The sequence below is a fragment of the Sesamum indicum genome, linkage group LG8 (assembly GCF_000512975.1).
Source record: "Sesamum indicum cultivar Zhongzhi No. 13 linkage group LG8, S_indicum_v1.0, whole genome shotgun sequence".
In the NCBI taxonomy this organism is placed as follows: domain Eukaryota; kingdom Viridiplantae; phylum Streptophyta; class Magnoliopsida; order Lamiales; family Pedaliaceae; genus Sesamum; species Sesamum indicum.
In genome coordinates, this window is record NC_026152.1 from 11,866,421 (window position 1) to 11,882,578 (window position 16,158).

Below are 16,158 nucleotides of genomic sequence, written 5' to 3' on the forward strand. Positions count from 1 at the left end.
ATGATAGCTGCTTAAGACATTTACTTTCTTATATTCCAGCTGGTTTATTTTCGGTTCCTTGCATTCAGAAGAAAATAATCCAAATTAATCTATGTATATATTAATATACATTTCTTGACATAATTATTTTTCATAATTAATGACAGTTGATGACGGAACTAATTAACATGTTTTACCCCAATCTATAAGCCCTAGATTACCAAAAAAAACAGATGAGATATATTCGCGCTATAAAATTGATTAATATATTTAAGAACTCGTTCATCAATCTTTGAACAAAACTCAAGATCAAGAACTGATACATCAATCTTTTGAACAAAATTCAAGATCAAGAACCGATACATGAATCATTGAACAAAATTCAAGATTACATTACTCGTCAATGGGCAACTCATAGCGACACAAAGGACAAACATGATTTTCCCGCAGCCACCTCAATATGCAATTTTCATGGAACATATGACTGCAAGGCAGCCTCGTCGCGCGCCCCCCATTGAAAAACCCTTCCAAACATATGGAACATGACTCTTTCGCCAACATCGACGCACCATCGTCATCTTTTCCGCCATTCACAGCCACAATTTGTAGTTCCCCATTGATTATCTTTGCCGGACGCCTCGCCATTAACGATTCCGCTTCTTGGTGAACCTCGCTCATGTCACGCGGTCTTCTGATGGCTTTACTGTATTCAGACTCAAATGTGGGGTCAATCCGTTTCTGCTCATCAAACCAAGAAATCCACGACGCGAATTCCTCCACAGGCACCTTCACAATTTTCCGGATCTCCAAGCGCACCCATGCCATCATGTCCTTGTTCTTTGGTTTACTGTGCACCAGATGAAGGAAATCAGAGATTTTCTCAACGAGCTCATCTTCGTTGGTAAGTAGAAGCAACTGCCACTGACGGCTGTGGAGTTGGAGTTTCGTCCAATCCGTCCAAAAGCAGTTGAGCAATTCGAAGGGGATGAGATCTTCGTCCTGGATGAGATCCCACAATGACTCTTCCAGGGCTTCGTGATTTTTCATGTTGATTGGTCTGCGCTGAGTGATGAAAAAGCCTGGAAACGCCAACTTCAGGCCGACATCCTTCTCCGAGTAGAAATCGACGTGGACGTGAAGCTCGATCATTAACTTGACGTCTCCAATTCTTGGTCTGGCATAGGATTCATGCATGTCAACATTTATGAAGGATTCTTGGTGGGAATTCAAGGGTGGAAGCCATGCCGGTGGAGCCATAGTGCATGCACTACACTACACAGATGGAGAGGAATGAAGGACAAGAAGTTCGTACGTAGAATGATTTTTGGTGGAGGTATATATGTACAATGATTTCGTAAAAATCATTGGATGTATATATATATATATATAGTGAGAGTCCACTATACACATCAGAGTCCATCTTCTTGTCAGCTTTAACCTTCCTATATAACTGGCAGTAACCGTTTTCTTGAAAAACAGCAAGAAAAAATAAAATAATAATATCCTAGCTAGTTTTGGTGGGTTTCGGATCCAATAACAGACATATAAAGTATACCAAATTACATGTTCTTTTTCCTTGTAACAATCTGTCAGGAAATTCTTTTGTAGGTTGATCGCATCAGAGTATTAATTATATTAATATAATTCATCATAATTGTTTGTATAATATTACATACTTATGAAATCACTGAATAAAAAATATAATTTATAATTATAAGACCAAAAATATAATTTTGTTAATTATATTTCGTGAAAAGTAAACAAACGTTCATTGCCCAGGCTAAATATTCTTACAACTCTGGGCCCAACTCGGTTTTAGGGTCCATTTCTATCAATTGGTTAGCCATAGGACATTTCCCCTTTCTTTCCTTTTTTGTTCTTTTAAAAAAATAATATCAATCAATTATACCAAAATATGAAAAATTAATCAATTAAATTAATAATTTCACACTAAAACTTGTATAAAAAAATAGTAAATTAAAAATGATCATAAATTTAGACAAACATACATATAAATTACAACTTTGGGCCTAACTTGGATTCACTTTAGTACGACATTTTTTATTATTTTCTAGTTCATTTAATATATCCTGTATACCTCTTTTACATATTGTATTAGATATGATATCACAAATTATCAGATCCAATATTTTGTTTAGTTTCAAAATGCTTGACCCGTTATAAGAGCATAGGGCTCGAAATTGTTGAGGATTGTGTTGTCATATTGAACCTGCGATGTTGCTGGTATTAGAATTAGCACGGGTCATATATGGTGATATAAAATCTTGAAGGGTCAAACTGTCCTCGTCAACTTATTTATTGTTTTGAAAATACCCTTATATTTCAGCATATTTACCAAACATTCTTGTCAGGTGAATTATTTTAGGATAGAGTTTTTGACAAAACAAACACCCAAATCTCAAGGTCCCAATCTTTACAAAGGAGACAACAATCGCATCCTAACTTATCCTTTAATTATAACCACCACAAAAATAAATACATCATTAAATTATCACATAATAATCACCCAATATTTCATACAAAATAATTTTTTTAAATTATCATCTAATCAAATATTCCCATACTAATCATGAAATTATCTAACCCCATTTATCCCATCCAAAAAAGTAAAAAGGACCTTAAAATAAAAGTAATCCATTTATTATATACATGTTAAATATATAAAAATTATGAAATCTATTTTATTCAGGGTAAGTTACATCGGACCCCTCTTCGTTTGAAAAATTATTTATAGTCCTTAGTAATAAAGTTCGTCCAATAATTGACTAATTCCGTTAGTTTCTGTTGGAGTTTTATCTAGATCTTGTATTGAATGGTCCGAAATGTCCTTCGGACCCTGAATTATAATTTTATATCTTTTTAAAGTTTTTGTAATTTTTTTATAATAATATTTGTCCAACATTAGATTTATTATATATATATTTTTTGTAATAACTTCCACCAACATCAATTTTTTTTTATATTTGCTTTAAAAAAAAAAGTAATGTACTTGACGTTTCCATTTTAATTGTCTTCCAAAGATTATAAAATTATGTCAAATATTAAAAGATATTTATAATTTTTTAAATAAGAAGAAGTATTTGTAATTATATTAAACATCAAGAGAGCTCGATCCAATTTACTTTTTTATTTTTAAAAAGCATAATGTATATATATATATATTTATATATATTACATGAAACAAAATATAGAATGAAATTGGATGTAGGAAATTCAACCCATTAAAGGATGAATGTTTACGTTTTCTCTCCCTCAAGAGCATTACTTGTTGGGAAATTTGCATAAATAATTATAATTTCGTTTTTGAAATTGAAAATTGGATATGTTAAATCAATTTTGAAATCAAAATACAAATTATGCATGTTGAAATAAAACTATACGGAAAATAATTAGATATGCTATTTTTTATGACAAATTAAAGGATAATTTATAACAAGAGTTGTATTGTAACAACTCTCGGTCCAATGGATATTGAACTCTAACCGAATCGCAAAAAAACAGTTTGCCTTGAAAAAATTATACATTATGTTCAAAAATGTATCCGGTTCTACGTAATTTCTTTCAGGATAAGATGGTTACCGTTTGTTCAGTATTACATTTATATTGACAAACACATCGACCAATATCCAGTAGCCTTTTACCGAAACTAAAGCTCAAACCTTGGAATAGTAGAGAGAAATTGAGAGCAAAAGAGGAGAGGAGACTGCTCGGTTGAGAGGTGTGTTTGAGAATGAAGGAGTGACAGCCATATATAGGCACTCCAAAACTAATCATTTAACACAACCATTTAAGACGAACATAAATACCCAGGTGAAACGGCCGGAAACAACCAGTAACGTTGACAGCTTTAAAACAGCCGGTCAAACATTTCAAATGCTATTTTAAAAATGATTTGACTGGAAAACTATTAATTTTTTGTCATGTCTAGTTAAATTCAAATGTTATACAGTAAAAAAAAATATTCCTAAAACTAAGATATTCGCCCTAACGCTAATGCCCACACCCAAGTCAAGATGGGAAACGCTAATGCATGTGTGGGGCAATCCCCTGTTCACTCTAGTCTCCATAACATTTCAAATACAACTAGGACTTGAATTTAATATAAGAAATTTATTTTAGATATAAATTTTGAATGTGGGATGAACTTTGAGTGTAAAAACACTCACATCCACATCCAGCTTATGTACACATCAATGCCCTATATTTCCCATCATATTCCTATGTGGGATATGTACCTCTCTCAATTTCTTACCTCTTAATTTATGAATTTTAACATGTAATTTAATTTTAAATTACAACATTATTGTAGTTCCATTGAGGTCGAGGACCTAAGCAGATGGTGCTAGCTTTCTAGTTTGCTCTATAAATTTATCTATAAATATTATTTTGTAAATGTATTGACCCTTCAAATATTTTAGCTACATGTACAATATGTGGCTATTAGTCTATTTTAATAATAATCGTTGGTCTATTATAATTGTAGTTATATTGATTATGATATGTACAAGTTTAGCCACACCATAATGATCCAAAGAGCTTCATAGGATTTGTAATACTAAAGGAGGACTGATCTACAAATAGGAGCTAACATTCTAATATTTAAGTCAATAATGAATTTATTAGAAGAATAATTGAGAAATTAAAAATAACGTATGAATAATGGTGGAATAATCAAAGTGATTTGATGAAATATCAAGATAGAGTAACAGTAACCGTGTGGAGTAAAAAATTGAATTTTCACTTGCTGAAAAATCGAGAGAAAATGAAAGTAAGAGTGAGTAAACTTGGTTATGTTATGGTTGCATAGTGACCTCTATTTATAGTTGATGGAGAGTGAATCTCGAAAGTTATTGCAGTTTGTGATATGTCGTTAAAAAGTTGCTTAGGTTAGCTAAATAATATTAACAACAACAACAATAATAATAATAATAATAATAATAATAATAAGAAGAAATTCTGATTTAGACTTATCTTGAAGAACTTATGACTATTTTAATGAGTCATGCATGTTAAATCGAATTTTTTAGATTCCGTTTTACTTGCTGCAACCAGGTTAGCTGTAATCGATCTATGAAGAGTTTATTGGAAATATTTGTATATAATGTCTCATGATGTTAGAAGTAAGTATGACATGTTGTCTTTGCAATCTGTTGAGTTGTCATTTGCTAGATTGGGCTTCTTTTTGGGCCTGCTACATTAGTATAAATAGATGGGTTATGAGCTAAATACCTTATTCACGGGCCAATAGGGTCACGCCTGCGGGGCTAATTGGTGGGCTTAGTCAAAGGAATGGGCTAAGGCAGTTTACTAGGCTGAGCCATCTAGGAATGAGGTCTGGGGTGGATTTGGGCCATGAGCCATATTTTATAACGTTTCTCACCTTGGACCATGGATCCTAAAGAGAGACCAGGTTCGGATCTGGATCTGGCTTCATTATCGCCATTCACCAGGGCACCAAAAGATTCCTGCAAAATAGATAGAGATACTTGTATATATAAGTTAGAAAGTGCAAAGAATATTGCAGAAAATTACTTATACTAAGCTCAAGATTTTGAGGCAAGTTTTAAATTTCTCTATTGGTAAACACTTAGTTCCCACATTTGTAGGATTAGATTCAGAATCGATCTTTTCTAAATTAATATTTTTCTTTCTAACAATGTCTCTAATAAAATGATACCTTAAATCAATATGTTTAGTTCTATCATAAAGGACATGATTTTTGCAAAGTTGAATTCCAGATTGACTATAGAAAATACTGTTACCTTTTTTTTAGAAAATTAATTTATTTTAACACTCCTTCTAGCCAAATTGCTTCTTTAAAAGTTTTCGTGGTTGCAATATGTTCAGCTTCAGTTGTAGACAAAGCAACAATGTGCTGAAGTTGTAATTTTCAGCTTATGGACCACACCAATATAAATACATATGATGTAGTTAATTTTCTACTATCTCTATCATTTGCATAGTTGGAATCCACATATCCAATTAAATTTGCACCATCAGCACACTTAGAAAATTTTATGCCAATACTTATAGAATCTTTTAAATACCTATGTAATCATTTAAGAACATCCCAATGAGGTAGTCCAATATTAGATATATATCTACTAAGGCAACTAACAACATAAGCTATATCTATGCGGGTGCGTATAGATCCTATTGCACTAGCATAAGGAACTCCATCTGTTCTTTTTCAAATTTAGTTTTAGGACTTTGATCTTTACTTAACTAGAAATGTGCATCCAAAGGAAGAAAGGAGGGTTTTGGATCAAACATTGAGAATTTTTCCAACACAGATTTAACATAGGATTTTTTATTTAGAAAAATTGTTGAATTACTTCTAACTTTTTTTTTATCAATAGACATTTCTAATATTTTTTTAGCATCACCCAAATCTTTTATTCCAAATTTTCCGCTCAAGTTATTTTGCAATTCTTTATCAATTTTATACTAGGGCTAGCAATTAACATATCATCAACATATAACAAAAGAAACACAGGAATAGAATGGTCATATTTAAGATACAAGTAATGATCATAGGCACTTCTTTTAAAATTTAAAGAATTCATGAACATATCAAATTTTTGTTCTATTGCCTAGGTGATTGCTTTAATCCATACAAGGATTTCTCTAGCAAACAACATAATCAGATTTTTGTTTATCAATAAAACCACTAGGTTGTTGCATGTGAATCTGTTTTTCTAAGTCACCATGAAAGAAAGCAGTTTTAACATTCATTTGTTTCAATGCATAGTCATAATGAGCAATAAGAGCAAGCGTAATTATAACAGAAGTATAATTCACAACAGGAGAAAAAATTTCTGTACAACCAATTCCTCTTTTTGAGTAAAATCTTTCACAACTAATCTTGGTTTAAAACAATTTGAATCATTTTGTTTTATTTTGAAAACACAGTTGCAATTAACAACAGAACAGTTACTAGTTGTTGGAGCAAGAACCCAGGTTTTATTAGCATATAAAGATTTTATTTCTTCATTCATAGCTTCCAACCAACTTTTTGAATCAGCATATTTTAAAGCTTCTTCATTAGAACAAAGTTCACAATTTTCAGCATTTAGCACAAGAGAAATAAGATGAAAATCTTTAAATCTAAAGGGAAGCCTGAATTCTCTTCTATTCCTATCTCTAGCTAGCTGATAATGTTGTAAACTCCTTTTAAGTTCATCATTTTCTATATTCCCATCATTAGATTGTTGATTTTCTTTCCCAGTCTCTTCCCCTTGTTGGTTATTTTATGAAGGTTCCTCCACCTTTTTAAAGGTGCATACGATATCTACATCTTCAATTTTCCTAGGTGTATGAGTAAGACAAGGCATCTCAAATCATTGAAAGTAACATTCCTACTTATTACTACTTTAAAACCTGGTTGGCCTCTAAGCCAAAGCCTATGACCTTTAATACATTTAGGATAACCAATAAACAGACATTTTTGGGAACGGAGAACAAGTTTATCCCTATTTTGTAATACAAAACCAAAATAGCCAAAAATGCATAAGGAAGAAATACAATATGTTTTTTAGACCATACAGACTCAGGTATTTTTTATAATAAATGAACAGAGGGTGATCTATTTATCAAATATGCAATAGTTAAAACAGTTTCGCCCCAAAATAATTTTGACAAACCTGAACTTACAGGCATATATCTAACCTTATTTAAAAGGTTCTATTCATTCTTTCAGCTACTCCATTTTGTTGGGGGTTATAGAGAGTAGTTTTATGCCTTTTTATTCCAAACTCATTGCAAATAAGACATTATAAATTCTAAGCCATTATCAATTCTTAAGGCTTTTAATTTCTTACCAGTCTGATTTTTCATTAAGGTTTTCCAGTTTTTAAATTTTTCAAAAAATTCAGATTTTTGTTTCATCAAGAACACAAAAACTTTTCTAAAGTAATTATCAATTATAAATTAAAAAAAATACTATTTCCACCATGAATTGTAGTATTAGCAGGACCCTATAATCAACATGAACTAGACAAGTATACAAGACGATAATGAGGGATTTAGGTGAGGTGAAGCAGAAAAATGTACCTTGTGTTGTCCTCCTAGTATACAATTATTACAGAAATCTATTTTACTTACTTTATTAGTTAAGATACCTTCTTTATGTAATAATTTTAGGCCTCTTATATTGATGTGGCCTAATCTCTTATGCCATAAACTAGTTTTATCATCTTTCAAAGCAATTGCAACAAGAATATCATGTATTTCACAAAACAAACATATAAATTTCTTTTTCTTTCAATCTTGAAAGTCATAGATCCCTTCATTATTTTCATAATTCCTTTACCCCATCTACCCTCAAGCCTTTGTTTTTCCAGGACAACACAAGAAATTAAATTATGGCATAATTCAGGAACACGCCTTATATTTTTCATGATTAACTTATAACAATTTTCAAAAGTTAAGCATATGTCACCAAGACCTTTTATTTCACAAAGCTTTCTTTTAGCCATGGACACAGCTAAAATTTTCAGGTTCATAATTTGTCAACGTTTTTAAAAAGGATTCATATGAAAAGTACAGCCAGAATCAATTAATCATTCATTCATATTTAAAGAAGATTGAACAGAATTAACATCACATACCATATAGACTTCTCCAGAATTTTCTTCAGTGATTACATTTGCATCTTTGTTTTTATCTTCTTTTGACTTTTTACAGTCTTTTATATATAATGACCTTTACTACCACAATTATAACATCTTTTTATATAATGACCTTTACTATCACAATTATAACATCTTCTTTCTCTAGGTCTTTCATCCCTAGTTCTAGACTTTGACCTACTTCTACTTCTACTTCTATTCTACCTTTACTATGTCTTCTTTATTTATATTCAGAGTTTCTATTATTTGTTCTTCCCCTAACATGATTTACCTTATTTTAGACCTGACTAGATTTATTTGTTTTAAGATCCATTTCTTTATAATCACAGTATCTAAATTTAACATTATCTCTATTATACTTGATAGCAACTTTAACATCAATATAGACTTCAAGAAGAGCATTTAATAAAACAATAGAAGAATAATCATCAATATTTTTTTATCTCCAATTAGTTTAATATCTTGATTTAGTTTTGTAAAATCATCCAAATTTTCTTCAACGCTTTGGATAAAGCCATTTGATAACGGAAATTTTTATTAAGTAAACACAACTTATTAGGTAAAATAATCTTAGTATATAATTCTTTTGATTTATTCCATAAGTCTTTAGTTGTATCTTATTTTCCTACTTTTCTTAAAAAGGTTTAAAATTATAGAAAGCATATTCATCTTTTTAGTTTTTTTTTTCTTCAGAAATATTTTTAGAATATTTACCAACAATGACTTTGAGAACGTTTTGTTGAACTAAAATTCTTTTCATTTTTTGTTACCAAATTGAAAATTTGTTTTTCCATAAAAAGGTTGCAAGTTTTACCCAGCCATAACAAAATAATAGTAACAGAGTTAACAACAACAATAAATATTAACAAATACAGAAATAATAACAGAAGACAAATATTATTACATATAAGATGAAACTTAGCTTAACCTTAGCTAGATACCTGACAGCCCTCAAGGGCTCGACCAAGTGAGGGATAAGTAAGGTAAATGGTCTTGGTCGAAGAAAAAGTAAACACTAAGCAGTAAAAGAGATTGCACTAAGCAGATAAAGTATTTCAGACCCACAAAGCAGAAAAGATTTTTGCACACAACGATAATCACAAAGCCAAAATATCATATTTTAGAAAATAACCACACTAAGCTATTTTTCAGACAAAGCATAATCAGAATGACAGTTCGCAAAAGGATAATAAAATAAGAACGATCTTATCGACACAAAGAAAGAACCCAATGCTCTGATACCACTGTTGGATGAATCCACCAGTAGTGAGCCCAATAAAAAATATGAATCCTAGTTAACTATTACAGAAGATTGTGGGTTTAGAAAACCCTTATTTATACTAATATTACAATAGGCAGAAATTAACAATAAATAAAACAGTAAGAACAAAAAGAATTATTAGCTTAGGGGCCAAATCCGGTATAGGAGAGCCCAAACACCACCTAACGGCCGGCAACCTCTCACAGTTGAAAAGACCAAAAAAAAAAAAAAAATCAAGGTTCAGTCCACTAAGAACCACCCGAAACCACTTAGATTTTCACTAAAAAATTTGTCCACGAAAAATTTTTAATTGGAAGAAAGAAAGAGATAGAAGTTTTCTGGTTATTAACAACATCAGAAACCACGAAAGGTATATATAGGGGGAATACATTGATTTTAGAGAGAGAGAAAAATAGTGGAGAGAGAGAGAGAGAGAGAGAGAGAGAGAGAGAAGGAGAAGAAAAAGAAGAAGAAGTAAAAGAGACGAGGAGACGGGCAAATTAGGGCTAGGGATTTCCACCAGCTAAAGAAGGAGGTATATAAAAAAAGAGAAACTGGGTCGAGGAGTGGGCCTGGTGACTGAAGTGGGCTGAGCCAAATGAATAGGCCAAGACAATTACTAGACTGAGCCATCCAGGTGTGAGGTTTGAGAATTAGAACCCGGAGAGTCGAAGATCTAAAAAAAATATTCATTTTACTTAACATACACACATAATAATTCAAATTGAACATAATATGAAAATTTGTCTTTATCATGTTATTTGTTAAATTAGAAATCATTCAATTATGTAAATTAAAAATATTAAAATAATATTTTAATAATATTTCAAATTTTCACTTCAGCATCCGTGCCGTTGTGAAGAACAGCAGTTGAGAAAATTCCTAGGAAACAAACAGTAGCCATTCAATGTTTTTGACACTCTAATGATTATTATGTTGGGCTTTGCGTATAGCATTTTAGTTCAGAATGATGAATATACATATGCACTATATCATGCTTTGTTAACTTAGACCATTGACAAGTATAAATATTCTAGTCTACTGCGTATGTTCTTATCATATGCTTTAGTAACCATGGAATAATATGAAACTAGACTATGGAAATATTCATGTGGAACTTGTATGTTCTAAAAAGTGATAATTTATAGAAGTCGAGTATATTTGAAAAGTTGTTCTAGAAAAGAAAATGACTGATGAGTTTTTAGTCATAAAAAATTTGTTTCACTTGCAATAAGTTAATAATAAGTCGATCGAGAGTAAATATTTATTTTCATTCTGTTTTTTGGTTAATATAAAAAAGTTCAGTAAATTTTGATTAATGGACGGATCTTTTTGTTAAATTGAAGCAAATATCAGGGATACCAAATGCGATTTTTCAAGCCATAAAGAATCTATGCGTACGTGTAATTACATCAAATATCAAGAAAGGACAATATAATTATTCCTTATATATATTAGCAATAAAGAAAATATTGAACGACAAGAAATCAAGCGACAATCTTAACATATTATATAGTGATCACAAGAAATTTTGTTTTGTCATAAGAATTCCTTTTCATATTTTTGCACCAATAATTATTGTGTAAAAGTTGACATTGATAATACAACGTGGGGGATAAATATAATTTTGGTTATCAAAACAGAACCACTTATTCAGTTTTGTATCTAAATAATTTAAAATTGCAATTTTAGTTTTCAAATTATTATTTTTTTCTGGCATTTTAGTTTAACAAAATTGTTAAAGTTAACGAAAGTTTCATTTTTGAATGGAAAAAATATTCTTTTTTATCTCATTTTATGGTGTTTTTCAATCTTTGGTCCAATGTACCCATTTTTGAATGGAAAAAAATGGTCTAAAATGCACCTTGACAGTTCGAAACAGATCATCTACCTTTTGCTCTTAGCTCGTGCAATTTGCAACTGATTGTCATGCTTGTCAGAAAATTATCTAATTTGTCCTAATTTATACAAACACTTTTACTTTGTCCAAATTACAGAGTACACCTATTAAGAGGTTGTTAGTGTAATGTACCTTTCGAGTTGTTCATAAATTTTTGTCACTCTATAAGTGTGTACTTGTAATTACAAACTACAATCTTATGTAGTGTACCCGTAATTCTGCAGAAGACAATAGATCTTTGTATATTTAATCCTAACTTCAGGGGGGCATCAATGTAATTTTACCCAATTTACTAACTATAACAGCTCAAGTATCTCCACTCGCATTTAATTTCTGATTTTCGACTTAGTCTCAACACACATAATTATTTTATTGGGGATTGAACAGAAAACAAAATTGAGTACGTACTGACGGAATATTTGGGCTTTTATAATATTTAAATGAAGACAAGAATTTTCCAAGTAAATATTACAGTTGTAAAAGCAAAATTTTGAAAAACCAAGCATTAATCTCTTTTGACTTTATTCCTTTTATAAGAACTCTCAAAATACATAGTTTATCCCAGTTCTGAGCTTCTTTAGCATAAGACGACTATTATGATTGGGAAATCGTAAAGCATTTTGCAACAGTCTTAAACTCATAATTTAATGCCAAAAATAAAGTTCTAAAGCTTCCAACTAAACCTAATTAATTAATGCCTAATTGGGCTAATTTAGGTAGCTAGATTCTTGTTCCCGACAGCATTGCCTGTCGCCTAACAACGTTGGTATGTTTTCAAGCCGAAAGGTTTCATGTTTTTACTTCATATTTCAACCAATCACATTACCTTTCCATTTAATTCGCAAAACGCGTATTATTCTTTTAACTATTATTAATTAAAATAAATTGATTACACTTATTTTTATCGGATACCAATATCTAACAAAAATTATTATAATAATAATACTCTGATCAATAATATTGAATACACTAAATCTATCCACTACCTACTATTTAAGTAGAAACAAATTTTTTTGAACTGTTCTTATATGGAATAAATCGATTACAATTATTTTTGTTCTACACCAACATCTACTAAAAATCATTAGAATCAACATCTATCAACGATCGTTTGAATAATCATACTCTGATCAATAATATTAAATATACTTAATCTAACCAACACCTATTATTCATTAGTAGAAACAACATCCTACGCGCAACGTGTGGTTTGAAAGCATGACCTCTAAGATCATGAGACCTCAACTTCTCCAACTATACTAGACCTCATTGACAACGCATTAATGTGTGATTAACACATTTTTTTAGAGAACTAAAATACATAATTAAGTTAATTTGTACTATTTTATTGAGTGCAAGTGGCTTAAAATAACTATTTTTGTGTACATTTAGTCAATTACTTAAATTAACTCCATCTAAAAGGAAAAAATGATTTTTTGTCATTTTTTTTTCGCTCTCCTATATTTTGTTTTGCCTTTCCTCTCCATTTTTTATATAATTAATCAAAATTTTATTTTATAATGAAAAGGTTCTATCGCATTAAAATGCATAAACATGTTAAATTTTACATAATTAAATATATTTAAGCACACAAATCAAGCATGTCACGCCTATTAATTCTAATTGAAAAATTAAAATACATACCAAACACACACGTTGAGGTGATACGTATAATTATGAAGGTGAGATAGAAAGGCTTAAATACATTTTTTGTCTTGTAATTTTGGCACTTTGATATTTTTATTTTTATCTTTTTTGAATTATAAAAAAGTCCGGTAACTTTTTGACATTTCACAACTTTAGTCCTTTTGGTGTTGGATTTTGCAAAAGTCGTCGGAATAAATCATGTGCGCTTCACATGGTTTATTTAAATTGAAATTTTTATTCTGATTGGTTCACTTTAGCCGACAAGGACGAAAAATTTAAAGGAAAGAAATCACATGTCACATGATTTATTCCAGCAATTTTTGCAAAATTTGACACAAAAAAGCTCAAAATTGCGAAATATAAAAAATTACATGACTCTTTTGCAACCTCAAAAAAGATAAAAGATAAAAACGTTGAAATTACTAGATGCACATGGTACTTTTGCAAAATTCCTCCCCCTTAATTAGGATTAAAATCGTGAAATGATAAAAAGTGATAAGAGTATTTTCAATCTTAGAAAGATAAAAAATAAAAATATTAAATACCAAAATTAGGTAATCAAAAATATATTTAAGTCGAGATAGAAAATCGGTGGCATGCTAAAAGAACCTTCACATAATTAAATATAGGAAACAAGTCCCCCAAGTAATTAAAAAGGTTGATGGAAGTATGCAGCAATTTCCCGGTCGAGAATCATGCGACCTTTTACCAGGAAAATGTAACCAATGGCAAGAGGAATCTGATTCCGGTTTATCATTCCAAGTAGGCAACTCCGGCTCTTATAAATTGAGCTCCAAGATCAATCATTTCTTTGCAACAAATCCCAGATATCTCATCCCTTCAACTTTGCTACAAGCATTTACGATTCAAGACCCAGAAATGGAGAGGAAAAGAAACGTGAAAAACCACGGCAGTCATGGACAACGACGACATAGGCCACTGGACGCCTACGAGCTTTATGAACTCGAGCACATGCCACGTACACTTCAAATGAAGGTTCCAAATATCGATCGTTCTAAACCTCGTGAGGATGAGACCGGAAGAACAGTGCAGAACTCTTGGAGCCAAACAAAGGACGGCAATCATGGACATCACGGACAACGACATAGGCCACATGACGCCTACGAGCTTTATGAACTCGAGCACATGCCGCGTACACTACATCACGCAAAGGTTCCAAGTACTGATCGTGCTAGACCTGGTGATCAGAATGGACGGGAAAGCTATAAGGATAACATCGATTGTGAGGCAGAAGCGTTCATCAGGTTGGAACATGAGAAGTTCGAGCTAAGCAAATGGATGTCTATGAATGGCTGCTAGCTTCCTCAAATTATCAACTCTAGCTTAGAGCTGAAATAATGCATGCATGTCTTTGTTTTTTCAATCAAGCCACTGGCGGTATAGTAAATGTGTGTTATACAAAAAGTATTGTATGTTCATAAAACCAATGTCGAAATAAATGAATTTTACTGTGTGTACACCTTTGGTATAGGTAAAATTCATTTTGGTATCCAAGTTTTGTAAATAATGTCACTTTGATACGTACCTGTTATGGACTTTTTTGCAACATCAAAACTCCTTTCTCATTATAGAAGGAAGTATTTCGCTTCTAATATCAATTTTTAAACAAAAAAAATTAAAATTCTTATTTCTTACTAAATTCGTGGCTAATTACCAACAATTTACTCTTCTTTTTAATTATCAGAGAAGATTATATGATACATATATTTTTGAACAATTGCAAAGAACTTGAATATATGGAAGGAATACTGCACTGCCATTGTTTGTTTATTCCCAAGCACTTTGTGCTGCAATTTCAACAAGTACAAAAATAACTGATTACATTTAATTTCTATAGCCAGCTCCATTGATTGAGCTGGAACAACACCCACTCTTCATTCTAACTGCTGCTAGCAAATTTAACTTCCAGAAACTAACAAACGTAACTCACCCGCCTATAATTGCCTAACAAGTGGACAGGGCAGGCTTGGTTGTCATAGAGGAAGGGAATAGGTGTGGGAATTTGGACCTGGAATCCTTAGGCAAGTTGTGAGTTCAGGTAAGTTCACAGGTTGTGGACCTATGCTTTTGTATTCTGCCTTTGCCGTTGATTTGAAGACCGTGTTTTGCTTTTTAGTCTTTCAATAGATCAAGGCTGACCCAAGAAGATGGAATAGCTAGTCAAGGACCTTCTTGTGTCAACATGCGGCCTAGTCTGCATCACAATATGGAGTTGAGTGTAGATTGCCTCGTGCAGGAAAGAAGAACCCTCTATATATAAGGTGTTCCCTTTAAATATCAGACAAGATAAATGGCTGGATCCCAATGTTGGGGTGTTGCATAAACTGGCTTAATTGCTGAGATGCATGACATACATCTGGTTGGTTGAAGCGCAAGCAAATAAATATTATATAATTTTGATGTTGTCAACATGTGATCCATAATTAAACATTGTATATGGATATATTGATTTAAATAAATGAAATAAGATGATTAGTGGTTATTTAATATAAAATTCATTCCTAATATTAAAGACTATATCAAAATTATTATATATCATCACACTGGATTTAGTATAGCCAACAAAAAAAATTGCCATCCAATTGCATAAATGACATAATACAAGCTTATTTGATAGTTTGAGTATAGTAAATATATTGAATTTGTGTAAAAATTATGTGGTGAAAGAATTTATGTAAATCGGTTACCTCATACGTATG

At 31.3% G+C, this 16,158-nt stretch overlaps 2 protein-coding genes across 2 annotated transcripts; one reads left to right on the forward strand and one right to left on the reverse strand.

Annotated features, from left to right (window-relative positions):
• LOC105168664 (E3 ubiquitin-protein ligase RNF43-like) lies at positions 373 to 1,236 on the reverse strand. The gene has a single exon (XM_011088797.1). The coding sequence runs from the start codon at positions 1,234 to 1,236 to the stop codon at positions 373 to 375; it is 864 nt and encodes a 287-aa protein (XP_011087099.1).
• LOC110012466 lies at positions 14,238 to 14,948 on the forward strand. The gene has a single exon (XM_020696307.1). The coding sequence runs from the start codon at positions 14,318 to 14,320 to the stop codon at positions 14,756 to 14,758; it is 441 nt and encodes a 146-aa protein (XP_020551966.1). The 5' UTR covers positions 14,238 to 14,317; the 3' UTR covers positions 14,759 to 14,948.

Coding starts and splice junctions, on each gene's coding strand:
- LOC105168664 (XM_011088797.1), bottom strand. CDS start 1,236: ATGGCTCCACCGGCATGGCTTCCACCCTTGAATTCCCACCAAGAATCC.
- LOC110012466 (XM_020696307.1), top strand. CDS start 14,318: ATGGAGAGGAAAAGAAACGTGAAAAACCACGGCAGTCATGGACAACGA.